A 25,549-nucleotide genomic window follows, 5' to 3' on the forward strand; every position below is an offset into this window, starting at 1 on the left:
GTAAGTCGTAAGATCGAAAGATCGAAAGCCAGGATAGAGTCTTACATGTCTCAAGAAAGTCGCTAAGCCACGCCAGGCAAAAGTCCGCGCCCAGGGGTAAATCCGCACTCTTGTTTCAAAAAGTGGCCCTGATTCGCGATCGATCGGAGGAGATTTAGATTGGGAATCAGATTGGAGATATAGATTGAGGCTTAGCCTTGGGCTTGGGCTCGGGCTTGGACATTCATATTGTCGACACGAGAACATCGTGATTGTGGGCCCTAGACGACGCCCAACGGCGGTGCAGATTCAGCCTTGCTTATGGTTAGCGGAATGCTTTCCTGTGCAGAAACACGAGTACCTTGATGTATTTGATAGCCCAATGAGACAGATTGTACCCCGCGTTGTCAGGAGGTTGGTGGAAGTACATGCGCTGCTGCCGCGGAAGATATCCAGGGTCACGTTCTGTCATGTTTCCCCTCCATCATCTTCGCTCTCTGTTTTTGATTCATTTTACTTCATTGACTCGTATCAATGCTGTTCCAAAGTCGTCCCAAAGTCCTCGTGCCTGAAAAGCTATCTCAAGATGGCTTGGCCCTGATGCGCAGTTCCCTCGATGTCCACGAACGGAAAGATCTGAGCGCCGATGAGCTACTTGAGATCATCCCAGAGTACGATGCGCTGCTCGTACGCTCCGAGACCAAGGTCAACGCTGCTGTGCTGCGTGCTGCCCGGCGTTTGAAGGTGGTTGCTCGTGCGGGTGTAGGAGTTGACAATGTTGGTATGCTTATGGACTCAAGCCTCTCCTGGCTCTCATTGATTTGGTACATTAGATGTCCAGGAGGCAACAAAATTGGGAATAGTTGTCGTCAATTCGCCCTCGGGCAACATCAATTCGGCGGCAGAACACACGGTTGCCCTGATGATGTCCATGGCGCGAAATATCCCAGCGAGCTGTGCCAGTCTCAAAGAAGGGAAGTGGGAGCGAAGCAAGTATGTAGGTGTGGAAGTCAAGGGCAAGACGTTGTCGATTATCGGACTTGGAAAAGGTAATGTTTGATAAAATCGTCCATGAATCATAAACTAATCTATTACAGTTGGGTTGACTGTCGCACGACTGGCCAAAGGCTTGGGTATGAATGTGAATGCTCTCGATCCTTATGCCTCCGCATCTGTCGCAGCGTCCGCCAGTGTTACACTCGTATCATCGTTGACTGAACTGCTCACATCCTGCGACTTTCTGACCATCCACACACCCCTCATCGCCTCCACTCGAGGGATGATTGCAGAGGCTGAATTATCCCAGATGAAAAAGGGTTCTCGCGTGCTCAATGTGGCTCGAGGTGGCACATTTGATGAAGGTGCCCTACTTGCAGCTCTGGAATCTGGCCATATTGCGGGGGCAGCCGTTGATGTGTTTACATCGGAGCCACCAGCCCCAGATTCACCTGCAGCGCGACTTATCGCGCATCCACGGGCAGTTGTCACGCCGCATCTCGGTGCCTCCACGGTGGAAGCACAGGAGAATGTTTCAGTTGATGTCTGCCAGCAAGTACTTGAGATTCTGCAAGGCTCACTACCTCGCTCGGCTGTCAATGTCCCCATCATCCTCCCCGAAGAGTATAAAAAGCTGCAGCCATTTGTGCGCCTGGTTGAAAAGCTCGGCAGCCTGTATACTCAGCACTACGCCACCACCTCTGGGGGATCAATGACACAAAACACCTTTGATCTGATATACCAAGGAGAGCTGGCTAATATCAATAACACAAAGCCGTTGTTTGCAGCCCTGATCAAGGGTCTACTGTCGCCTATCAGCAGCACCGAGGGATTGAATGTAAACATCGTGAATGCTGAGCTTGTGGCCCGTGAACGTGGTATCTATGTCTCTGAGCAACATTCCCGCGACCCATCAGAGCACTCGTCATATTCATCGCTGGTGACTCTTGTTGCCCGCCCACCATCTCGCTCGTCGTCACGGGCGCCTGCTGCTGACACCTCTGTGCCTGTCCCAGCCCAACAGCAACGCATCATCTCTGGCACCTGCTCTGGAGACCAACTGCTGATTACTCGCTTGGGCCGATTTGAAGCTTCTTTTGAGCCCGAAGGAACCTTGCTGATCTGTGAAAACTATGATTCACCCGGGAAGATCGGAGTTGTGGGCAGCATCCTTGGTCGAGAGGGAATCAACATCAATTTCATGACGGTGGCGCCGCTTTCGCCCAAGCATGCTTTGCCTGTTCCCAGCAAGGAAGATACCCAAGAGCCCCCGGCGAAGGGCGTATTCTTGAAGGAATCCTTGATGATCCTGGGGATTGATCGAAATGTTCCCCCTCATGTTACTGCTGACCTAGGTAAAGAAGGTGGGATTCTGAGTGCTTACGCCGTTACTCTCTAGGGATTTATTTCCTGCTGGCAAGGAGGAATGGCTTTCGGTTACAATGACTCAACATCCTAACCCTGTTTTTCAACCACAGGAGGGATTTCTTACCGTCATTTTTAGTTGTTAATATATAAAAATAAATATATTTATTATGGTCATGGGATTATGAATGGAGAAGTCCTCGCCTCCATCCAATATTATGAGAAGGGCGCCTTTAGGAAAGAACGAGGAGGGTGCTAGGTAATCTAGTAGCTAGAGCCGAGCCCTATGTTTCTCTAGAATAGGTATATATTAGACAAGTTACTCTACCTCTCAATCAAAGCCCCTCTCGTCCCATTATACCCAGTAATTTCAATCAAACTAGTTGAATTCATCAACGCACCAGCCAATCCTTCCACATCAGAAACAACCGGATCCAACCGATTATCCCAAACACAATCCCCATGTTCATCAATCCAAACAACCTTAATAAACCCAGACTCAATAGCCTCCTTATCAAGCAAATAAATACCAGCTTGAATCCTCAATTCTACCAATGATAGCTCTCGACAATCTTCATCTTCCCCTTCTACCTGCGCAACCAGCTCTATATCATCTTGTCCGGATTTATATTGCAAATTGCTTCCATCACCATCCATATCGACGATTCCATATAAGTCAGTGAGGCCTGGTATGCAGATTAAGATTCGACGCCAGGATTCTTCAAAGTTGTACCGCGTAGCATCGTCTAGGACTTTCGTCATACAGTCTGAGATACCTGCTCCAGCTGCTCGTTTTAGTGTGTTATATTTTGCTGTGAGGGTTCTGTCGTAGCATGTTCGTAGCCAGATGATTTGTATTCCCATACTGGTTCCTAGGCTTGTGTTGCGTTCGTGGATAGTTTGGTTTAGGAATATACGGTTGATCTCTTCTTTGTCCACTACCACGGGAGATGATTCGGAGTCCGCGAGGCATTGGTATGGCTGTACATTGTATATTAGACAATGCATTAGTGCAAAGGGTAAGCTAGGGCTGAATCAGAGTCAATTTTTGGTATTCCCAGACTAGTTCCTCCCATTGTTGTTTGCTTGTTTTGGAAGGGTCATTGCTCCAGTGTTCCTGGGAGGTCAGATGTGGTATGAGAAGGGAGTGGTGGGGGCCGAACTAGAGCGAAGTTGTCAAAGGCCAAGCGGCCGTATTGGGCGTCCTTTTTGGGGTCCCCGGACATTTCTGGGAGCAGTGCAATGGATTGCTAGATCCGGAGAGAAAGGGAACTGATAGGGGAAGCAGAAAATGCACTAATCCTTAAAGGCTAGCCTGGCTGCCTGCTTGGCCTTTCATCTTTGTCTAAAGTCTACCTGACCAACCCTCTTTTCTATGATATACGAGTCACGACTTGTCTATTCATTTTGGTTAACGTTGAGTGTTAGCATGCCCAAAGACCTATCAAACGGACAACGTATGCTGCAAAAGTTCTTTTCATGAATATGGAAAATAGAGCATTCCCAAACGAATGTTCCCAAGCGCCCAAGATATGACCGCAAGTAAATGCAGGGTATCAATCCCAATAAGGATAAAAAAAGAGAGAGAAGAAACGCCAGGGTATCGCATATCAAAACATAGAACTCCGCTTTTTCTCCAGCTTGGTAGCAGCAGTCTCCTCCTTATTGCGCCTAAACCCAAAGAAACCGCTCTTTTTCTGCTGCACTTTGGGGGCCGGCTTTGATGCGGGGAGAGCACCACTGCTAGTAGGCTGGGCGTAGAAGCCAACTGTAGACTGAGGGCGGGGCTGTGGCCAGGGTTGTTGTGGGCGTGATTGCATCAGGTGTGTTGAGGACTGGGCGCGGGGATCCATGCGACCTGGTGCGTGGAGATAGGGGTTGTTGGCATTCGCAAATGTAGGGACGGGTGCGCCTTGTGGTGGGTAGTGGGAATGGGGGCGGGACTGTCGGGATGGACGGGGTTGGGATGATAGTTGGGCTGAGGATTGGGAGTATTGGTGGGAGTAGGGTTGGGAAGGGTTGGTATGTCGGGGTGGAAGATGAGGTCGGGATGATGGAGCGGGTGTACGGCGCTGCATGCGCGCTTGCTCCTCTTCTCTGCCGTAGATTTGCTGAAGACGCTTGGTCTCTTTGTCGACCTCTGCGTCGCGCCGGCGTTGCTTTGCTGCGGAGACTTCCTGCGCTCGTCGCTGTTCTTCCTGTCGCGCGAGTTCGTCCTGTCGTTGCCGTTCTTGTGGGGCTGGAGATGACGAATTTGGAATGCTAAGGCGAGGCGGGGATGGCTTCGTCTTCGGACCGGAGGGACCAGGGGTAGCAGCTTGCGGGTTCCTTTGGGCCGGCTGAGCGTTGCTAGCTGATGTTGTCGCCGCTGCCGCTGCTGGCTTACGCGCGATCTGGTTGGGTCCACCAGGGGTGATGTGGAAAGCTTCCTTTGCAGGGCCAAAGAAGATGTCTTTGATAGCGACAGTTGCCAGGAGTAGCACGACCTCCAATCCTTTGAAATCCTCCATCTCCACCCGGTATAGGTTTGGCTCGTAGAGAGTAAGCTCCTTAAGACCCTGGAAGAGTGCCACCGTAATATCAGGTTCGCGACTCTTTGTGCGTGTATCGGGGATGGTAGAAGTCTTTCCATGGAGCAGGCAGGTCAAATCCTTGGACAGCTTCCCATCCTTGCGCCAGCTGAATCGTAGCTTTTCTGTCACGTCCGCTGTTGCTGGATCACTTTGCATCTGATCCAGTGAGGAACCAGAGGGAACCCGGAACGTATTTTGGGGCATTTCGAACTCCCAACGTGCGGGGCGGTTCCACGTCTTCGCCTTGTATTTAACTGTGATCTCCTGGTCGGGGTTGTAGAGCTGGATCATGAACTCGGTCGGGAGGATAGGTTCCGGAGGAGGTGGTGCACCACCATTCGCACGAATCGTGTCTGCTGAGAGACTAGGTTGCGTCCATTCGGGCACTACAGCGACCTCGCCATAGACAACGTCGGTCACGTAGGGATCGTATAGCGCGACACCGTAGCGGTTCTTCGATGTCGGGAGAGCGGGATCGAGGGCCCGCAGGGAGTATGCAGGCTCGGGGTCGTTGCCATGCTGGCGGTGGTATACCGTGCTAATCTGAGACTGCTTTGAGTTGTTCTTCACGAAGAACGCTGGTGAGGTCAGTGATCAGAACAGGGATGACGTAGCCACTAAAAAAATGGGAGACTGCAGATGTCTTACTGAGCAAACTTTCATCAATCATTCTGTCCACTGATATCTGGACTTCAAACCACTGGCTATGGGGAGTTATATGTGAAGACTTCGGGAAGTCTGCAGTCTGCAGTCTGCGCCACGGGACGCGGTGATCGGCGCCTAAAAATAGCTAAGCCCGCCCTGACGCTGTACTCGCTGATTGGCGTCATGTTTATAAGGCACCAGTATATTTAGGCAAATCTATGGGGTATTAAGCACAGCAACGCGTCCGTCGGCTATGCAGGTCATCAATTTAGCTGCCTATGCCGCACATTTACGATAGTATCTCCCTGATCTAAGTTGCGTAATATATCCAAAACAGGTATTATATGCGACGCTTCATATTAATGGAATCCCTGCAGTATTTAGTCAAGTTAGTATGCACTATTTGAGTGTCGGATCTGCAGCTTACCTTAACGTTCAAAAATCTAAGCCACCATCCTCTTTTTTTTATGGGCCGACGACCCCCACAAAACGACGCGTTGATCTGACACGGCTCGGGCACTGGGGCTATACTTGACCTATATACTCTGTAAGCGTTTCAGACATACAAGATAGGGAGGCTTACCTTGGAAATCTTTCACCGTCTTGTCTGTATATATTCCGTGATGTGGTGTATCAAGCCCAATGTTTGATTAATCCAGATACCTTCTAGGGATAGAACATAGAACTTACGGTAACTTACAATAAGTCAATCTCCCAAATAAAAGAGCTGCCTATGTCGCTCATTACGAAACTATCTTTGACCTACGTAGTATGTCCGAAACAGGTATTCAATGTCGCTGTATGTCCTTCCTTCCTTATTGGCCCCAATTCGCCATGCTCATAACCAAGAATCCCGGTATATGGTTATAAACAAATGTTTCGGTAGCTCATATTTATCAACTATTTACATACCCTCCTTTACCCAGTCTTTAGCATATCCTTTCACAATAAACTCAACGTCTGTGTTCAACGTTGAAGCCTCCCATTGATGGGATCGTTTTCTTCAACCGTGCCATAATGCTTAGTTATAGCTCTCCTTGATCAGATCCGAGGCCTTCTCGGCAATGGCAGAGAGAGTGCTGGTCAAATGACCGGAGATTTGGTATGGCACAATCGAAGCATCAACGACACGGACATTCTTGGTACCGTAGACTCTGAGCTCAGGACTGACGGCTCCACCCTTCTCCCTCGGAAGCATACTGACAGTGCCAACTGGATGGTAGTTAGGTCGGTCTAGAAATTGTTAGTGACGCTTCCTACGTTCGGTCAAAAGTACGTAGCTTACAGTTTTCCTTGATCCAACTATCCCATGCCGAGCTGGAAGCATTTCCAGGAAGAACATCCAGTCCAGGAGTAAGTTCGTCTCCGACAATACTTTTCAATGGCGCCGTGCCGAAGGTCTTGCGGATGTATTGGGCGACATCAGCTTGGGCGTCGATGTCTTGCTCAAACATGAAGTAGTTCGGATCGATATTCGGGGACTGAGAGGCATTTGCGGATTGAATGTGCACGCTTCCCCTTCAGAACGGTTGAAGCGGCCAGTATTCACATATAAAGAGTTGCCCGCTAGGAGCGAAGACAACTTCTGCGTAAGGGACGAGTGACTTGAAGATTAAATCCCGTTGAGTCTTCAAGGCATCCAAAAGGTTAGACTCTTTCACTGCACCATTCGATTTCTTTGACAACGCCTTCGCATAACGAGTCAAGTCATTGTCGATTCGTGACTCCACGGCCGACACATTGTCGCCATAGACTTGATCAACTGAAATCAAGGCGGAGAAAGATGCAAGGCCTGTCAAACTTTCGGTTGATTCCCAGGTAAGACCGTTGTTGGTCTGATCCTGGAGGTTCTCACCCACAGTTGGGAGGGCAACCTTTGTAGAGATATTATACTTGTCGAGGATGGCTGGGTTTCCGATACCTGAAAGCTCAAGAAGCTGTGGTGTTTTGAGTGAACCGGCCGACACAATAACCTCTTTAGAAGCATAAACTCTCTCCACTCCATAGACAGTAGAACACTCCACTCCAATAGCAGCAGCCTCGCCAGTAGTGTTTGCCCAGATAATCTTATTTGCACGCGTGTTGGAAATGATTTTGAGGTTCGAACGACTCTCGTAGGGCCAGTAGTAGGCTCTCGCAGCATCTTCACGGACATTTCTTTCTCTGTCAATTGTATCAGGATGAGAAGTAAACCCGGTCATCTTGCCACTGTTTGCATCAGGGTTGTATCCCACGCCGAGCTCATTCATTGTTTCATTCAGGACAGAGAAAACGCTGCTATTGGTCATTGATGTCGGCCACCCAACCTTGAGAGGGCCGTTCCGGCCGTGAAATTTGGCAGCGTAACTAGCTCCATGGGAAGCTTGGTCCTGGGTAGGAGTCTGGAATTCCTCGGACTTTTTATAGTACGGGAGAAGGCTCTTCCAGCCCCATCCCTTATTCCCAACCCGTTCCCAGTTGTCAATTTGCGCGTCTTCGGCTCGGGTGTAGGACATTCCTGCGAGAAACCCAATTTAGAAGCCGTTTCACAAGGATTATGAGAACGGTTTACCGTTAATCGTGCTTGTACCACCGATAGCCTTCCCGGCACGGATTGTCTGCTTCAGTCCGCCAGCATATGACTGATTGGCGGTCTCATAGGCCCAGTCGATTTCGGTCCCAAAAGCGAGACTATAGCCCATGACATCGGTGACATTGACATTGTTGAGTACTGAATCTCCGGCTTCGATGACAGCAACAGTGAAATTTTTCATTTCTGAAAGCCTGTTGGCCACAACCAATCCACTGGTGCCTCCGCCAATAATGACAAAGTCATATTGGGAAGATGAACCATGGTGGCTGCTGGCAGCTGCGCCTAGCACGAGAGCCGCGAGAGAGAGACTGGCAGCCAGCATTTTTCCGTCAAAATAAAAGAATAAAAGAGTGAGTGCTCAAAGCAAAGAGGAGGAGAACCGGGAAAGACCCCCTTTCTATGGATGGTCGAGTGCCTAAAGAGCATCACCGGAAACTACATATAGTACTAGGCTTTGTCATGGACCACGCTCCCTTTGCTGATTCAATAATTCATAATATACTCCTGGGGTTATTCAGCTTTCATTTCATGAAGGCCAGAGTGGATATACATGTATTTGGCAGCTTTCACAGCCAACCAAAAGGCAGCATCAAGAATAAATCTGAAAGGCCCACCGCTCAAGATTATCAACCACGGAGATTGACTGCGGAAATCGTCCGTCAGAACATTCTCGGCCCGAGTCTCGGGATTGATTCCTCACCCTCGGCTTCCGAGACTGTCGGATAAGGGTCCACGGGTGAGACACGATCTTATCTAACGACCCTACGGCTCTCTAATGTCGTGGGTCAAATTATTCTCCGGGTCACGAATTCTGCTTAGCAGAACATTAGTTATATGGTCACCTTCATACGCAATGCAATGTAGCGGCGTACGACTTGATTGGTCTCACCATCCCTCAAGGTGTCTATCTAAACAAATAACAGATAATAGAAGTCTTAAAATGGATATAATGCGTAAGTATGCTGCACCCGGTGTAAATTATGACATGGTAAATTAGACGATCAATTGCTTACACTCTTAGTCTATACATACATTGGTAGGGTGAAGGCTTACCTTGAAAGTATTTCACTGACCGTCGTGTCTATACTTTTCGTTGTGTGATGTATCAAACCCTACGTCATTTGGTTTAGAAACCTTCAAAGAATAGAACTTACACTACTAATCTCCCAGATAAATAGCTGTCTTGGATTGCACATCTATGCCCGAGGTTGTGCTTTTCTTTGTTCTTTATAGTCAGTAATAGCTGCAACGGGTTGAGATAATCCCATACCTGAATGAATACAATAGATCGATTTCATCAAACAAAGAATGGCAAAGGACCTAGATACTATTAGTACCGTATTCATGCTCATAGGAATCGGGCATTTGGAAGGACTTAGCTGTAAGCTTATTGGACGCGTATTGGCGATAATCTGAGGGCGTGGACCTATGATATTCATTAACAAAGTGGGCCGGGTATGATTTCCGTAGCTGCTTTCTAACAATGATCTAGGGACTTTCACATGCCCTTACCCATTCATCCCACACTAGCCTGAGAGACAAAGAACGACATACCTAGATTCTGTTAGTAGTGAGAACATCCACGGAGAATGATCTCAGGATTGACTCAGCTGTATACATCATAGCTGGTCATCATGAGAGAGTTCAGAGTACCTGTAGATCCATGTTAGTGATAACGAGGAGAATGGAGTTGACTCAGCAGATCGACATGGCTGGGTAGGATGCCGCGTAGGGTCGAATCGAAGGTGTCTGTAAACAAAAGTTAGCGTGAAAAGGGGGACAAAGAATCAACTTACCTGCTTTAGCCATAGGGACAATGGAATCAAGTAAAGGTTAGTAACAATAGACACAAGGGGTCAACTTATCTGTTCACAATCCGAAGATGGGCGACTTTGTGAACGAAGAATTGCGAGGAACCTGTACAACCATTGATACTGAACAAGCGGTGACAAGAAGGGGCAAGAAATATATCTATCTATAGGTTTGTGAAGAGAACAAGTCACGATATCCATCCACCGCGAGGTTACCTGCAAATAAACACTAGTAACAATGGGGATTGGGGAATAACTTAGCTGATTCGAAGATAGGTAGAGGATGGGCCGGGGTCTCGGTGGACCTATGTTAAGTTAGCATAAGCTCGGATCAAAGAGAGGGGCGATGAATGACTTAGCCATTAGTATCAGTTGAATGCGACATAGCGATCACTGGTCGGTCCGCGGAGGGAGGTTCCAGTATACACTTGTAGTTAGCTCCAAATTCATACTCTTGGGGGAGAGGAAAATATAAAAAGACTTAGCCAGGACAGATGGTTAATAGCTGCCAAACTCGTCAGTATAGGGAGGGATAGTGTCCTAGACGAACAAGTATTAGCAATGATGAACACCGAAGGGGCCACTTACATATGTAGCACGAATGGGTTATAATGTTCGCCGTCCTGTACGGTATATTAGCATGTGCAAAGTACACCGCGAAGGAAATATACATAGCCTAGTATGAGGTAGCTTCTGTTTGGTTATGGTCCTAAGTGGCTGTTAGCGTCTGCATATAACAACAGGAAGAGAACGGTACTCAGTCAATGTAGGTGGACATAGTGTGGTGGTATGCGAACGGTCCTAAACTGTATGTTAGCATCTGTATGGCAAAATGGGAAGCAAAATACTCAGTCTCATAAGTGAAATAGCTCCTGACATGTGAGTAGTCATATTTTGTATGTTAGCTCTGTATATCACAGTAATAGAAAGGTGCCCAGCGGATATCAATATATCTGGAAATGCTGTATAGCACGGTAGACTCGGTCTTTGCAGTCGATGCTGATGAACTTCTGATTGAGGTGGGAGCAGACGGCTATTATATAGACAATCCCAACTAAGACAATGATCAACTCAGCCATGGTCCTCTATACAAGGCCTTTGTCGAATCCCTGAATCTGTCGCAGAATCGACTCCGAGACAGAAGAAGGGAATTGCGCACGAGAGATCACAAAGGGTTTAAAGGAGAGTATAAAGAAGACTACGACGTGGAGCCTTGCCCAGTCGACTTGTAGCATTGTTCTCTTGCCGATAACACTCAAAAGGCCGAAGTAGTCCCAGGGGCTCAAGGACTAATGACCCCGGAGGAAGAAAGAAGACATTAGAAGAGAATAAAGGAGTATAGTCCAAATCCAATGAATTATTTTCGTCTATCTACAATGGGAACCAATCTATCGGCTCTATCTTTGTAGCCTCTCACAATGGCAATGTCGAGTATCAAAGCACGCGTCCAAAAGTCACTTTTCGTCTTTCTCATACCCGCACTCCGTTCACCTCTTTACCCCCGCCAACCTTGGCCGCCTCACGCTCAGCCGTGCTCATCTGCAACCCCTGGTCATCCCAGCCCTGGGTACCAAGCTTATACAGGTTCCTCTGCTCTTCACGGCTGTGCATGGGACCCTTCTTACCACGACGTTCCCGAGAGTCGAGTGTCTCCTCAATGGAAGCATTATCGCCGTCCAGCGGGTTTCCGTCGAGGTCGGTGGTGTGCACTTCCTCGGTGAAAGTAAAGGTTCGGTACTCGGTGTTGATCCACCCAGTTCCTATCGTGCAAGTTCGTCAGCTGGATAATCCTCCACGCCTTGTGGTTGTGCTACATACCCTGGAACTGGCTGCTGTCTTCCCAGTCTTCGGTGAAATAGTGCAGGAATCCGCCGTGCGTGACCATCACGATCTCCTTCTCCGGACGGGCTTTCAACCAGCGGCGGGCTGCGCGGGCGCGCTCCTTCAGTGCTCTGTTGGTTGGTTCATAGCGACCGGATTGCTAATGGTGTCAGTATACTAACACAGACTTCGGCTACTCTCTCCATACCTTGTTGTTCCACCCCTTCTGCACAAGAGTCAGATCCACGCCACTCTTGAATTCGCACTTTAACGCCTCGGGCTCGCTGCCAGTGTCGCACGGAACATCCGATGTCTCCTGGATATCAGGGAGGGCGATAATCTTTAGGTCCGGCTTGGCTTGGAAGACAGGCTCGAAGGCCTCCAGCGCTGTGTAGATGGTGCGACGGAGCGGCGAGGCGGTCACCAGGTCGATGTCGGCGTGGCGCGGGAAGCTCTCGCGCAGCTTTTTGCACTGCTCATGGCCGAGGTCTGTGAGGAAAGGGTCGGGGATAACGTGGTTTTCGGTGCAGAGGTTGTGCACGCCCTGCGATTGAAGTTAGTGACCTGCTGTTCGGCGGATACAATTGTCGCAACCGAGGAGGAATGCGGCATGTTGATCATTGTTATGTGGACGTACCTGGGCGTGGCGGACGCAGTGGATGATTGGGGCCATGGTGAATAGTTGAAGGAATTGGGTATTGAAGACCCTGAATGAGTCTTATCGAACGTGGGGTCTGGCGGGGACCGGGGGGACGTGCGAGTCTTAGATGAGCCCAACTGTCAATTGTTGAAGCTCTACTGTAGGATAGATAAATTTAAAAGATTATATTGAAAGTTTAGGTAATTTCGAGAGAAGAGTCCTAAAACGGAGGTCAGGACTCCGATTCATATTTGCCGCGTGTCAGGGCGAACCACAGCTTCGCACTGGGGCTAATGGCGATCTATAGCGTCTGATTTGTCCAACCCAATTTACTCTGAGAGAAATGCTCTATTGGGCTAAAATAATATGCCACTACATGGCAAGAGTATGAAACAAAATGGGTATGTATAAACTCTTTTATGCAACGCCGAATCCCTGGGCGTTTTCAAGTGCCTTGTCAAGTTTCTCTGCCAATGCCTTCCTCGATGAGTATTCGGGTAGAAGCAAGCGCCCGAAGCACGTCAAGCTGGTAGGAAGACGCTATATTCAATCAGTGTGATAATTCGGGAATGTACGAAGTGTAGAAAGGGACTTACTAAATCGCCGACACCGTTCTTCTGGATCACAAACATAATACTAGAGATCCCATTGACAGGAACTCGATCACTAGCAGTGACAAATTCGAGCAACTGAGCTCTTTTCTCATTGGGGTATTCCTGGACGACACTCCAGAAGTCACGAATGACACGATGATCAGGACCGAATCCACCCTCGTAACGAGCGTGGTTCTCGAGTTCCTTCACGTCAATTGACTGGATACCTTCAACCACAGTCTTGAGGGCTTCAGGAGTGAAGATTGACAGGGCCGACCGGTCCAGGCATGTGTTGAAACCTCTTTGGAACGCTTCAAACTGTGGCCTGATCGATTTATCCGTAAGCCAGAAGATATAGTCCTTGACAAACTGGTGTCGGTTTTGGTTGGTTACAAGGGCAGCCTCTTCAACTGGAATAGAGTGCAGTGAAGACTCAGACACTGATTTGGCAATACCATCCGAGCCATACCTCGATGTGGTGTCGGTTTCCACTGCCATGGAAGACTGCGGACTCGCCGGAGTAGGCTGACAATAACTCGGGACATCCATCCAAGCGCTAGATCCAGCAGTAGAGCCACGTTCAGCAATTTTGCTAGAGATAGGCCACGAAGCATCACGGTCAACATTTTGCATGTCGATTGTCTCAATCCGACCGAAGACCTCGCAGCTGAATTCGTATGTCCGTGTAAAAACGTCGCCAACGTCGCCATCCTTCCATGTCAACAAGGTATCCAGACCCTGAGACAGCTCAGGCCATCCATCACGGATGTGTTCCAAATGCTTCACCTTGAGTCCTAAAAGCTTGCGGTAAAATGCAAGTGGGAAATTGACAGGCAAGGTGAGGCCGTTGTAAATGGCAATAGACATCAACAGACCGATGAGTTCAAACTTGTACAAAGGTTCCAACGCGCAAGGCTGGAACCAAGACACGCGGTGTCGGGTATCAACTGTGAACATGCCGTAGGATGGATCCAGGGCTTCGCCCATCAGCACACGGAAGAATTCCTGCTGGACACCACCGTGATCAAGGCCTTCTTCTCCTTCGTCCATGCCCATTTGTACCTTCAGCGGTCGCATCAATTCTCGTTTTTCCCGCCGCCATAACTGGCTCAGGGCATCTGAGAGAATGTTGTCTCGTCGAACGACGAGAACAAGGTACGTTGACATGGATGTTTTCATGCGAGTGAGAAGGCCAAGATCCTCTGTAATCTGGATAGCTCCAAAGGCAGTTTGTGTGACATGTCTCGTCGTGGTCATGGCAGCCTCGTAGCTTTTAGCCATGGCAGAATAGTTCAAGGAACGGAAATAGATGACAAGTGAAGAAGGAGGGAAGAGGAAGGAGTATGAGAGTAGATGCATTGTTCGGTTGTTTGAAAGCCCTCCAACCCACGCCACAGGCATCTCCAAGGGGTCCAGCCGCTCTGCGAGAAGGGGTGTGTGGAATTCTTCAGCAGACAGACCGAGTCGGTTTCGCTGCTTATACATCGAGGCTAGGATCTGCACAGCCCCACCAGCCGGACTACTACGAGCCATATCTGGGTTGCCATCCCACTCGCGTAAAAAGAGCGTCCGAAGCCATTCAACAATGAGGGACGAGGGGTTTATTGATCCTGTTTCAACATCCCGAGAGCTGTGGTGTTCACTGAGATAGTCCACCACGCGATCCAGAACGCTAACCTTCCGCTGTTTGGGAAAGTCCAAGCTATACACTTGTCGCGCTTTGGAAATTTCATGGTAGGCTATGCGCGCAGTGAGAGCACGCACAAGACGATTGATCAAGCGAAGACCTAGCTCATGTTCGAATCTGTCTGTCACCTCAACCGCTTGCTGGGCAGACTCAACAGGCAGCTTGCGCATGTCCGATAAGGAGGCAACAAAGCCAGAGGAACGCATCTGAACAACTGCGCGCCAAGCTCCCAGGTCGATCTTTGGAACTGAGCTGACCAAGGCGAATAACACAATAGTAGCAATATAGGCTGCATCAGAGTCAGATAAATGCTCTTCGGCAGATTCAGACAACCGCCGTGGAACAACTGGAGGCGCCGGTCCAGTCATTGTCGAACTCCGAGATGAACGGCGCGATGGCCGGCCAGAAGTGAATCCATCTGGTGGCACAAATAGCCTATCCAAGCTACTCCATAGGCTATGCAATGCAATATCCCATGGGCAGAGAGAAAACAGGCGCTGCAGCGATGTGTGCAAGCACGCCATATCAAGACGATTTGCCACGAGAACGTCTGTTTGTTCTTTGCCAAAGGAGCACAGGATTTGACGAGGGCTACTTAGCACGAAAAATGTACTTTGAGCAACGAAAGGAAAAGCTTCACGTTGCTTGAGGGTCGCAAATCGCCAGTCAGGTGGCTCAAAGCTTCCCGCTGATTGCATGCGATCAAGTTCCTCTTTCCAACACTCAGCATCCTCTTCAGATCCGATCATGACTTGTGACAGGCCATCTATGATTTCTGGGGTGAAATGGGTCACTGTTTGAGCCAATGGCGCCTGATCTGGTAAGTGATCAACATGGCCGTGTTTTGCTTTACGCTCACTAGGTGACTGAGCATCGGCTGGCAACAGAGGGAGAAGCTCAGTGTTCACTGTGGCCTTCTCAGAGACGTGATGCAAAATCTTCTCACTATCCCAAGAGACACGTCGTTGAGTTTTGCGACGTTCCTTAGGAATGGGTCCTAATTCTTCGATCCTTCCCCGATGCTTTTGGGGCCTGTGTTTTAATGCTGGTGGAGAGGGCAGGCTGGGAAATTCACTTGCAGGTAGTGCTGGTAGTTTGAGATTGAATTCCGGTTTCCGTTTGTCTTCAAGGCTTGATCGTGGACTTTGACGCCAATGGTCAACTTCAGGGACAGGTCGTCGTTTGACACGTTGATTTGGAAACTTGAGCTCCACTGCAGGTTGTGATTTTCGTGATGACGGAGTACGAGGTTGAGTTTGCTTTGTAGCGACGGATCGCCCCTGGGCTTTTCGAAGCCCGCCTGAGACTTTCTCGTGGCCGTGATTCTTGCCAGATGATATATTCGTGGTTTGTGAGGTTGGAATAGGCTTGGCTTCAATGGAATCTGGTGCTCGACGAAGGGGAAGCCATTCAACCATGCGCAATGATATCGTATCGAAGAGGTTTTGAGTGAATGACTTTGGGTCTTTTAGTTGTTGTTCCGCCGTATGGTCGAGGTCACGAATGTAGCTGGTGCCCCGGACCTGAGATGTATCTGCTTCATTCGCAACGTTTGCCTCGTGGGAAACAACAGCACTGCCAGGTAACTCCTCCTCGTCGACCTTCTTTTCCGGTTTGGGGGATTTGCGAGCCGCTGCTTTCTGTGCTTCGAGTGTACGTGTTCGGCGTAAGGAAATACGGTGGTAGTCTTCGGCTTTTAATTCCGGCGGAAGTTTAGGTGTGTTCCGACATAGACCACTCTCTGCATCATCAAGACTAGCGAGGTAGCAGGCCAGGGTTCGCGCACTCAGTTCGGTGTAGCGGCGATACGGTCCTTCGCTGATTCTTCGGCGACGACTGGCGCAGGTAGGGGTCTGACATCCGGGGTCCTCACAACCATGTAATAGTTGGGCTTTATATCTATTTCAAGAAATGGTAAGCGGCGAAGTAATGGCAGGTGTTTCGAGCTTACCTTCTCACCAACCCATTAAATCCCCGTCTTCGCTCATCGCGATACCTTTGTAGTACCCTCGACGAGTCCGATACTTCAATGGTGTTCTGTACAATAGGCTCGGGCGCATTTGGTGGTAGTTTTGACTGATAGATTTGAGCTCGTCCATGACCGCCGGCAGACCGCGCGATGTCAGGGTCGTCAATAGAAGCCCCTCGGAGCCTGGTCATTTTCAACAAAATAATCGCATATCTGAGAGGCCAGAAGAGGGTAGATGAGGTGGATGGCGGGTTAGGCTGTCATCAATACCGCGTGTTGAATGCGAAGGCCAGCTCACCTGATATCATCGTAGTGAGACCGTATGGCCTCAGGCAGAAGTCCGGGGCCCGGAGGTCGGAGCGGAGATAGTCCGATGGACTGCTGATTAATCCATAATGATACCGCACTTACCAAGAAAGGTTTAGCTACATCTAAATCAGGTTTAGCGTCTCGATAAGAAAGATTATTCGCATTGATCAACCATGAATCCGCCTGACGAGAAGCATAAGGCCTGACTCACTGGAGTTTTTGCTGTCAAGAATCTCTCTGCTTTACATCCATCCCCGTCCCATCACTTTTGGCGGCTTTCACCATCAAATTCATTTCTGATCGATCGAAAACAACCAAACCAAGGCCTAATCAGAGCCTTCGCATGTACCCCGCCTGCGATAAATATTCATCCCACAACCAAGGAAAACCCACCATTTCCAACAACCTCGATCAAACATCCAACATGTCCTCCAACCAGGACACCGCGGCGTCTTCGCTGCAATACACCTGCAACACCTGTCTCGTCGCCTTCCATCGCAGCGATGCGCAGAGAGATCACATGCGGAAAGATTGGCAGTAGGTTTTTTTCTTTCTTTTTTTTTCCTTGTCAACATAAAACAGTAGTTAATCTTCCGCAGTCTATACAACATGAAGCGCCGCATCGCTTCCTTGCCTCCCGTTTCACTTGAAGTTTTCAACGAAAAAGTCTTGGCCGCCAAAGCTACATCCACCGAGGCCGCCGCCAAGGCTTCATACGAAAAGTCCTGCCACACTTGCAACAAGGCCTTTTACAGCGAGAACTCCTACCAAAATCACATCAAAAGTGCAAAGCACAAGCAGCGCGAAGCTCAACTGAGCAAGGACGGCGACTCCGCTTCCGTCATGAGTTCCGCATTCTCCCTTGGCGAACCCGTCAAAACCGACGTTAACAACATTACCGACAACCTCAAGACTACCACCATTGAAGAACAAAATGAAGGAGATGAGGATACAGAGATGGAGGAATTTTCCGCAGCTCGCTGCCTTTTCTGCAAGGACAAGTCTGACGACATTCACGCCAACGTCGAGCACATGTTCAAGACTCATGGCATGTTCATCCCAGAGAGAGAATATTTGGCAGATCTCGACGGTCTTGTGCATTATCTCTACCGCAAGATCACGGAGAACTCCGAATGTCTTTACTGTCACACCATCAAAGACAACCCCCATGCTATCCAAGCCCACATGCGCGACAAGAGCCACTGCATGATTGCATTTGAAACAGAAGACGAACAAATCGAAATCGGACAATACTATGACTTCCGGAGCACCTACTCCGACGGCGAGGACGAATCCGCACCCGAGGAGGGCGGCGTCAAAGTCAACCGCTCAGATGCTGATGACCAGGGATGGGAAACTGAGAGTTCTGCATCTTCAGTGGACGAAGACGATATCGATTACCACCGAAAGGCACCAATCGCCGTTGAAGACGACTACGAGCTTCACCTTCCATCAGGAAAGACTGTCGGTCACCGCTCGCTCAACGTTTACTACCGCCAGAACCTACACAACTACCCCACAGCCGCTGAACGGGCCGAGCGCCAGTTGGCCATTGAAAACGGAGAAATTGAAGAAGAGCCCCGCGGCCGCCCCAACCACCACCGTGCCCTCACTACCCGCGCCAACGGTGGCCTGGGTATGGTCGGAGCCTCCGAAGAACAGAAGCAAGCCGCTCGCGTTGCAGAGCGCCGCGAAAGAACCCGTGGCATGCGCCAGGAAAACCGCCATCTTGCACGCGTCCAGAAAGGCGCCAACCACCAGAAGCACTTCCGCGTATGTTTTCCACCTAGCTGCTGTCTGATTAATGATACTAACATTCTACCAGGACCCTCTTCTCCAATGATTGCTTCAATCGCTTTACACCAACGAGAACTACATCTACCTTGTTCCCGCTTTTCGGTATCATTCGCGACAAAATATCCGCCAACATCTCACGTCATCGACACCATCGCAGATCTACGGCTTGCACGCTCATCAAAACCCAGGCCCTCAAGACTGCTCAACTTTTGGCAACTCATGGACTATTCGCAGCCTAGCGATAAACCGACAACTGGGGTACTCTTTCCGTGTCGGGTCATTTTCTCAAATGAGTTTTTTAAGCCCTTCACGGTTTTAACGAGGCCCCGTCGACCATTCATCTCATCTAAATGACGTCTTTATTACCAGCGATCACATGTTGCATCTATTGTCTTGTATCGGTGCTATCATTGTGCCCTCATTTCTTAGTTAGCATTATCGAGGACCCTTTCTGTACTGGTGAAGTTTGGCATAGCATGTATCTGGTCTCGAGAAAATAAAACAACATTCAATTACTCTGAAGAAATGTAGTACCATTGCAGTCTAAGCATTGACGACCGACGAATTTGGATGCTGCCTGAGGTCCGATATATATGACTTCGCACTGCGCTTCGATCTTGGCCCCTACAAAAATTAATTAATGTATATTCGGCTCCCCAACATGCCATGTTTGATGATAATGGCCCTTGGCTAGCTAAAGAAGACTGCATTTGGCCACCAGGTGCCACGGTCGAATCGAATGGAACACCCGATTCCAAACCGCCTCGAAAATGACATAAAAAGAGGATCAGAAGTCAATCTGGACGACCTTAGTGTACATACAGTACCAATTAGACTGTTAGATTGCGCCCCAACAGTTTCATAGATAGTCCTTGCTTTCCTTCCCTTACATCCACCCCCGTTGCCTCACTCCCAGGGAGGTACAGCCAGCGATCTATCAAGAGAAGTAAAAGCGTATGTTGAGTTCGGTCAGCACGAGAAACAACAGAAGCAACCTAGTTGAAGCTTGTCATCTCCCAAGCAGACGCCACACAGTAGCTGCTGGAACATAGCTACTGGGCGGGCAAGTATAATTCATGGGACAGCCAGAACTACGGTGGATCCCTCCAAGTGAATCTGCTATTTACTACAATATCCGAAACGCTGCAGCGGAGTAGAGAATCTACGAAAGGCGAGGTAAGAGAAGTATAACCAGCCGGACCGAAACCGAATAATACATTGATAGCGTTAAGGATATGAAAGTTTGCTCAATTTGTCCAACATGCTGTTCATTGGAGAGACTACCGCAGATGTAGTCGTTAATGTCGTGCCTGTCTATTTCATCCTTGGAGTAATGGTTGCCCCTCGGAAGGACCGTCATCGGTCTTTGAGTTATTTCCACGCTTCTTGCGACGGCGCTTCTTTTTTGATTTTGTGGCCGCAGAATCGGTATGCTCAGACTCTGGTAAAGGGCGGGGTTCACTGTCTGAAGAACTCGGATTGGCGTGAAGAACGACTTTGCGAATGCCGTTGACATCCACTATTTGTTCGGTTATACTGCCGCTGCGAGCCGGCCCTCGGCGTCGATAGGGGAAACAGGTGGGAGAATCGGTTGAGCGAATGCTACCCTCACCACTACTGCTCTTCCGTGTCGAAGCAGAAGGCGGTTGGTCTTCATGCTCTTCGTCGACTGCCTCGGGAATGGAGACGTGGGGGAGGTCTTTATATTGCTGTGCGCTTGTGCCTTTGCTCATAGCATCATTCGAAGTCATAGTCCCGTAGCCAAGCTTCAATACATGCGCGCCGTCCTTCGCGTCTGGACCAGCAGAGTTGAGGAGGCCTGCGCCGATGCCACCTTGGTAGGCGGTCGATATGTTTTGAATCTTTGGAGAGTCAGATGCGCTATGTGCGGACTCGAGATCTGCCTGCGCGGAGCGTGATGGCGAGGTACTTCCACGTTTGATTTTGACTGCGGAGTATCGGGTTTGACGCGGACGACTGGCCAGATTCGAGGGACCAAGATGCTTCAGGTGCTCTCGAATCTCATCTGTAGTGCCCATTTGGGTCACCCATCCATCTGCCGCATTTGTATTGTGCTCGCCGTTTGCCTTGCGTAACTGAAAGCGGGGGAGAGGCGCTTCCACAGAGCTCCGGCGTCGGACCATATCAGAAAGTTTGGGGGTGGATGTGGGATGTGAGGGGTCAGCATCAATCAAATCGCCATCTGTGACAATAGTGGCATTGAGAGGAGGCTCTTCAACAATCTTGCCCTTGGGAACACGGGATTTCGGGGCGGGAGCCATCCTTCGGATAGCCTTGTGGACATCAATAAAGACATCAGATTCATCGATGATCTCTTCGCCAATCAATTCCTCAATCACGTCTTCCAGGGTGACAACTCCAAGAGCGCCACGATCCTCACTGGGATATTCAGAGACAAGCACCATGTGGGACTTGCCTTCTTGGAAGAAATTGACAATGTCGAGACAACTCGTTTCAGGCCGTGTTTCAGGAAGTGTGGCCAGCGCAAAGTCGCGAACTCGTTTGCAATCCTCGGGGTCATATGTGATCAGCATTTTGACAAGGAGCATGCCGACGAAATTCATTGGGTTATCGGGGGCGTGGATGGGGATGCGAGAATATCCTTGGGAAAGAATCAAATCCATGGTGTGCTCATCCAGCACGGTGTCTGCAGACATGGTGAAGACATCTTCCATCGGGGTCATAATTGTGCCGACTGACTTTTCTTTCAAGTCGAGGACGGCACTGATAATGGTAACCTCGTCGGAATTGAGTTGTTCGCCTGCCTCGCCCAGTGTTTTATGGAGAGTGACAAGGGTCTTCAGTCCGGCCTTTTTGTAGATGGTACCATGATCCTCGCCAAGCAGCCGGTCCAGGAGTTTTGCGATGGGCCAGGCCACCGGTGACATGATGTACATCAAGACTAAGACACAAGGAGCCATCCAGGCACCAATTGGAAGACCGTGACGAACACATATTGACTGCGGAACAATCTCGCCGAAGATGACGATCAATGCTGTACTTCCTAGGACGGCAGGCCAACCACCACCCAATGATCGGTCCAGGACGATAGGCAATGTTTCGTTTGTGATCACATTGCTGAGAAGAAGAGTGACAAGAACCCAATGTTTTCCGTGCTTCAAGAGGTTGAGAACACTGCCGGCATTTTTCCTTTCGGATCCTTCGCCGGAGGTCTTGATGACTTGGAGATAAACTTCATCCTGTCCCATCAAGGCAATTGTCAATCCCGCAAATGCTCCACCGCTGAGAACGAGGGCGGCCGAAACTCCCAGGTAAAGCCATAGACTCGGGTCACTGGGTTCCTTTGGTGGTTCTGCGTCGGATGAGATAAAGAGAGGGGAAAGAGCGGGCGCTGCGGTCGCGAGTGGAAGTTGTGAGATGGCGAGGAGAAGAAGTTTTGCCAAACCCAGGATCAAGGGCCGAGCGGCGAGAGAACGGTACGGCGAAGGATGCATAGGCGGAGAATCAATTGGACATGCTGTGGGCGGAGAGAAGGGAAAGTGTGATCGGAGAGAAGAGACGGAGCAGAGACCAGGGAGCAAAGACAGAGACCAGAGAGCAAGAGCCGTAACAAAGAAGAGAGAACAGAGCGGAACACAGAACAGAGAACAGAGAGAAGAGAGAGAGCGGCGAGCGGAGATAACGATCGCATGAAGGTCGGAATTGAGTTGGATGACTCAGCCGATATCTAACCTCTGAACTAAAGCGTCAACCCTTTGCAGATGTTCGCCAGTTCGTCCTCATCGGCCTTGGGGACGTGATCTTCAGAGGATGGGCGCAATGCCCTCAATCTTTGGACCATATTCCGTCCCTTTCGTAGCTTTTCAGCTGCCTCTGTGGAACGTTGGCTTTGTTGGGGATTGTTGGTTCCATCGCGAAGTTTGGCGTGCTTTGGCTTGGACTTCGTAATGCCACCACGCGCAGATCTCGTGGCCCCTTGAAATTTCTCAGCCCTGTCTAGCCTTTTGGTGAGGGCAACGTTTTCGGCGAGCGATTCCGCAAGTCGGGCCTCGGTCCGTTCCAACAGCGATTTGTTTGAAGCTGCCTGCTCTGTCAACCCTTCCATCCTGGCATGAATGTCGAGTTTCAGCGCAGCGTGCTGGCAGGTCATGGCTTCCATCTTGCCCTGAGAATCGAGGTTCTGCGCCGCTTGTTGGCGAGTGACCTCTGCCATCTGGGCTTTGGCATTCAGCTTCTTCGCCTCGTGCTGGCGGATGATCTCTCTCTGCCGCTCCTCGTGTTCATAGCTCTGACCGGCAAGGGTGGATTCGCGGGCCCTCTCCAAGGTGAGGTAGGTGCTCTCCAATTCGCTATGGTGGGTGTGGGTGGCAGCAGTGGCCTCCATGTCGCGTATACCTTCTAGGCCCCCAATATGGTTGGTCAGCACCATATTCTGCTGACGGGCACTAGAAACCAGACCCTGGATGGTTCGGCTGTTCTCTCTGTTTGTTGCAGTGCCTTTTGTAGCTGGCCTTCTTGGTACCACCGCAGCGAAACGTTCTCGGCCACTTCTCCCTTGAGAGTGGTGTTTGCTTTGTGGAGACACTTGTTGTATGCCTCCAAACACTCCACACGCTGGGTAACGAGTTCAAGTCCCTTCTTGCCCTTCGCCTGGATGACGGAACACCTGGCCCCCCAGGCGGCGTCGAATAAAGCCAGTTTGTTGTCTGGGGACAGTGCCCCTTTGGCTGGCCGGCGACGCCTCCGCTTGGAGATGCCAGCATTGCCCATGTGCTCCCACCGGTCATGTATTTTGGGGATTCGGGCCTTCATGGCCACGCCCTCCCCCTCAAGAGATTCCACCTTCGCCTCAAGCGTGTCCACCTTCAACTGAAGGCCTCGAGCTTTATTCTCCGCGGCCTGCTTCCCGTCCATAAGCTGCCGAATTGGACCAGGCCCGGAAACCACCCCACGCTGGTACAATTGGATTGTGGAGTTCAATTGATTCACCTCGGCCTCCCGATCTTGCCGCATCTGACGGACCTGGTGGTCCAATGCCCGCACCTGGGCCTCCGACGCTCTGAGATCCGCAGCTGGGACCAAATCGGCGCTGCTGGATTCGCGTTGAGGAGGCTCCGGTAAGTGTATGGGCGCTCCGCTCCACAACACACTGTTCGCATTTGTCAGTCTCGAACATCCTGGAGCAAGCCGTTTGGGGTGTCTCTTGGGGTGTCTCTTGGGGTATCTCTTGAGGTGTCTCTCGGGATGTCTCTCTGGGTCTCTTTGGCTTACCGCGCAAATATCCAGATTTCCCGGGCCACAAAGCCGTATCCAATAGATGCGACGACTTTGTGGACATTGGCCCAAACGGCCAAACCCACAGACGCAGAGACAATAGTGCAAAGCGAAAAAATGACCACAACACGGAACCACTTTCGTGGGCACCACTGAGCCCACAGAGCAAAGAACCCGAAAACAAGCATCCCCCAAAGGGGCAACGATGAACCATCCATAACTGACAAGTGAGTTGGATGTTCTGATGGAAAAGAGGCTTGAAGTGACCTCCAAGTGAAGAAAGAATGAATATCAGCTAATAGTAAAGTGAGTGTAAGCTGATACGTAAATGGAGAGAGAAGAAGAAAATGGAAGAGAGAAAAGACGAGCTAGGAGAAGTTACACCCATCTTTACTTCGACGCTTTCCTTCCCAATTAGGCAACCTATCTCATTGGTCAACCCTCGCAAAAAGATGAATCTAACACTACAGATATTCACTTATAGCAATGCTCCCTTCTTATTTTAATAAAAATTTCAAATGAATGGATTCAACTAATACCTGACTATCGAAACTCAGACCAAACCGGATTAAGCTTTGCGGCCCCACACGGACACTCCCGTCCCGGCAGAACTCACCACTTCAAAAGAGCTTCCTCCCTCCTAGCTTCCTCCCTCCTATAAAGGCTAACTCCATCTTCACCTAACCCTCCTCCCAGATATTCCCCCATGTGATGTATGACATTCGGACGACATAGGGGAGTTTGCTAGATGGCTGGATGGGGAGGCGGTGAGACCAGGGGTCCGAAACGATTGGACGGAGATGTAGATAGACTAGCTTCCTAGCGTCCCTCCTGTTCTCTTTCTCTTCTTCTCTCTAGCTTAGTGTCTTTGATGAAAAGACTCTTTTGATCAAGACTTGCCGACTCACACCCCAAACAATCCTTTTCCCTCCTCTCCTGCTCGCAAATATCCTCCACTCAACTCTCTTCCTATCAGCATTTTCTGTTTCCAACTTCTTTTCTTCGGACCTTCATCTGTTCGCTAGATAAATATCACATCCATCACATAACGTATGGTCGCCCTCTCCCTCCCAGTACCCCAGAAAATGATGCCGACAGCCAGGACAGAGTCTCGCGGATCTTCTAGTCCTCCTTCCTCGTCGGCGAGGGGGCACGCGGTGAATATTCAGGGTAATAAGGGTACCCACATCGCCCCAAGAAGGTCGGAAGGGGTTCCTTGCCCACGTGCAGAGGAGCTGAAATGTGAGGAGACGTCTAAAGGAAAGTGCAAGCAAGCATGCTAAGAGTATATACGATTAAGTCAAATTCCCCTCTCCCTTAGCAGAAGAGAAGGGATATACTTTGAAATTTGTTGACAAACGCGGTGCTAGGCTATATTAAGAGAGTGCTTATGATAATCAGCGAACTCGGAAAGCGGTTCCATACCGCGCGCGGAGGTCTTAACATACACTGTTTTGGTAAGGGAACTTTTTAGAGTGGTTTCCTCCTACGCCTGTAGGTAAGTAATCGCTTTCTAAGTTCACTAATAACCATAAG

The 25,549-nt window shown here is 49.8% G+C and overlaps 10 protein-coding genes across 10 annotated transcripts; 2 read left to right on the forward strand and 8 right to left on the reverse strand.

Moving 5' to 3' along the window:
- Positions 1-513: 513 nt before the first annotated feature.
- On the forward strand, positions 514-2,374 carry N7446_007240 (uncharacterized protein; the record flags this gene model as incomplete). The annotated part of the gene is made up of 3 exons (XM_058515986.1): positions 514-760; positions 813-1,028; positions 1,077-2,374. 3 exons carry the CDS (start codon positions 514-516, stop codon positions 2,372-2,374), a joined length of 1,761 nt encoding a protein of 586 aa, XP_058373164.1.
- Positions 2,375-2,664: 290 nt separating this feature from the next.
- N7446_007241 (uncharacterized protein) lies at positions 2,665-3,566 on the reverse strand (the record flags this gene model as incomplete). The annotated part of the gene is made up of 2 exons (XM_058515987.1): positions 2,665-3,321; positions 3,504-3,566. The coding sequence occupies 2 exons, from the start codon at positions 3,564-3,566 to the stop codon at positions 2,665-2,667; spliced, it is 720 nt and encodes a 239-aa protein (XP_058373165.1).
- A 384-nt stretch (positions 3,567-3,950) lies between these two features.
- N7446_007242 (uncharacterized protein) lies at positions 3,951-5,583 on the reverse strand (the record flags this gene model as incomplete). Its single annotated transcript, XM_058515988.1, has 2 exons — positions 3,951-5,491; positions 5,562-5,583. 2 exons carry the CDS (start codon positions 5,581-5,583, stop codon positions 3,951-3,953), a joined length of 1,563 nt encoding a protein of 520 aa, XP_058373166.1.
- Positions 5,584-6,579: 996 nt separating this feature from the next.
- N7446_007243 (uncharacterized protein) lies at positions 6,580-7,012 on the reverse strand (the record flags this gene model as incomplete). The annotated part of the gene is made up of 2 exons (XM_058515989.1): positions 6,580-6,791; positions 6,844-7,012. The coding sequence occupies 2 exons, from the start codon at positions 7,010-7,012 to the stop codon at positions 6,580-6,582; spliced, it is 381 nt and encodes a 126-aa protein (XP_058373167.1).
- A 66-nt stretch (positions 7,013-7,078) lies between these two features.
- Positions 7,079-8,452, reverse strand: N7446_007244 (GMC family oxidoreductase; the record flags this gene model as incomplete). The annotated part of the gene is made up of 2 exons (XM_058515990.1): positions 7,079-8,055; positions 8,110-8,452. The coding sequence occupies 2 exons, from the start codon at positions 8,450-8,452 to the stop codon at positions 7,079-7,081; spliced, it is 1,320 nt and encodes a 439-aa protein (XP_058373168.1).
- Positions 8,453-11,411: 2,959 nt separating this feature from the next.
- Positions 11,412-12,584, reverse strand: N7446_007245 (uncharacterized protein; the record flags this gene model as incomplete). Its single annotated transcript, XM_058515991.1, has 4 exons — positions 12,400-12,584; positions 11,971-12,306; positions 11,760-11,922; positions 11,412-11,701 (listed from the first exon to the last, which is right to left on the reverse strand). Exons 1-4 carry the CDS (start codon positions 12,433-12,435, stop codon positions 11,412-11,414), a joined length of 825 nt encoding a protein of 274 aa, XP_058373169.1. The 5' UTR covers positions 12,436-12,584.
- A 235-nt stretch (positions 12,585-12,819) lies between these two features.
- Positions 12,820-16,842, reverse strand: N7446_007246 (HECT domain protein; the record flags this gene model as incomplete). Its single annotated transcript, XM_058515992.1, has 3 exons — positions 12,820-12,942; positions 12,999-16,581; positions 16,634-16,842. 3 exons carry the CDS (start codon positions 16,840-16,842, stop codon positions 12,820-12,822), a joined length of 3,915 nt encoding a protein of 1,304 aa, XP_058373170.1.
- Positions 16,843-17,172: 330 nt separating this feature from the next.
- Positions 17,173-19,046, forward strand: N7446_007247 (putative C2H2 finger domain protein). Its single transcript, XM_058515993.1, has 3 exons — positions 17,173-17,497; positions 17,560-18,733; positions 18,786-19,046. Exons 1-3 carry the CDS (start codon positions 17,304-17,306, stop codon positions 18,801-18,803), a joined length of 1,386 nt encoding a protein of 461 aa, XP_058373171.1. The 5' UTR covers positions 17,173-17,303; the 3' UTR covers positions 18,804-19,046.
- Positions 19,047-20,076: 1,030 nt separating this feature from the next.
- N7446_007248 (putative DUF21 and CBS domain protein (Mam3)) lies at positions 20,077-22,233 on the reverse strand (the record flags this gene model as incomplete). Its single annotated transcript, XM_058515994.1, has 1 exon — positions 20,077-22,233. The coding sequence occupies one exon, from the start codon at positions 22,231-22,233 to the stop codon at positions 20,077-20,079; it is 2,157 nt and encodes a 718-aa protein (XP_058373172.1).
- A 245-nt stretch (positions 22,234-22,478) lies between these two features.
- N7446_007249 (uncharacterized protein) lies at positions 22,479-24,231 on the reverse strand (the record flags this gene model as incomplete). Its single annotated transcript, XM_058515995.1, has 3 exons — positions 22,479-23,171; positions 23,198-23,888; positions 24,011-24,231. 3 exons carry the CDS (start codon positions 24,229-24,231, stop codon positions 22,479-22,481), a joined length of 1,605 nt encoding a protein of 534 aa, XP_058373173.1.
- Between the last annotated feature and the right edge of the window lie 1,318 nt (positions 24,232-25,549).

This window comes from Penicillium canescens (genome assembly GCF_028828765.1).
Source record: "Penicillium canescens strain IBT 15451 chromosome Unknown utg000004l_segment0_segment0, whole genome shotgun sequence".
NCBI lineage: Eukaryota > Fungi > Ascomycota > Eurotiomycetes > Eurotiales > Aspergillaceae > Penicillium > Penicillium canescens.

Bases quoted from the DNA above. Each gene is read 5' to 3' on its own strand.
- N7446_007247 (XM_058515993.1), top strand. From the start codon at position 17,304: ATGTACCCCGCCTGCGATAAATATTCATCCCACAACCAAGGAAAACCC. The intron at 17,498-17,559 runs GTAGGTTTTTTT...AATCTTCCGCAG, and splicing joins CACATGCGGAAAGATTGGCA to TCTATACAACATGAAGCGCC.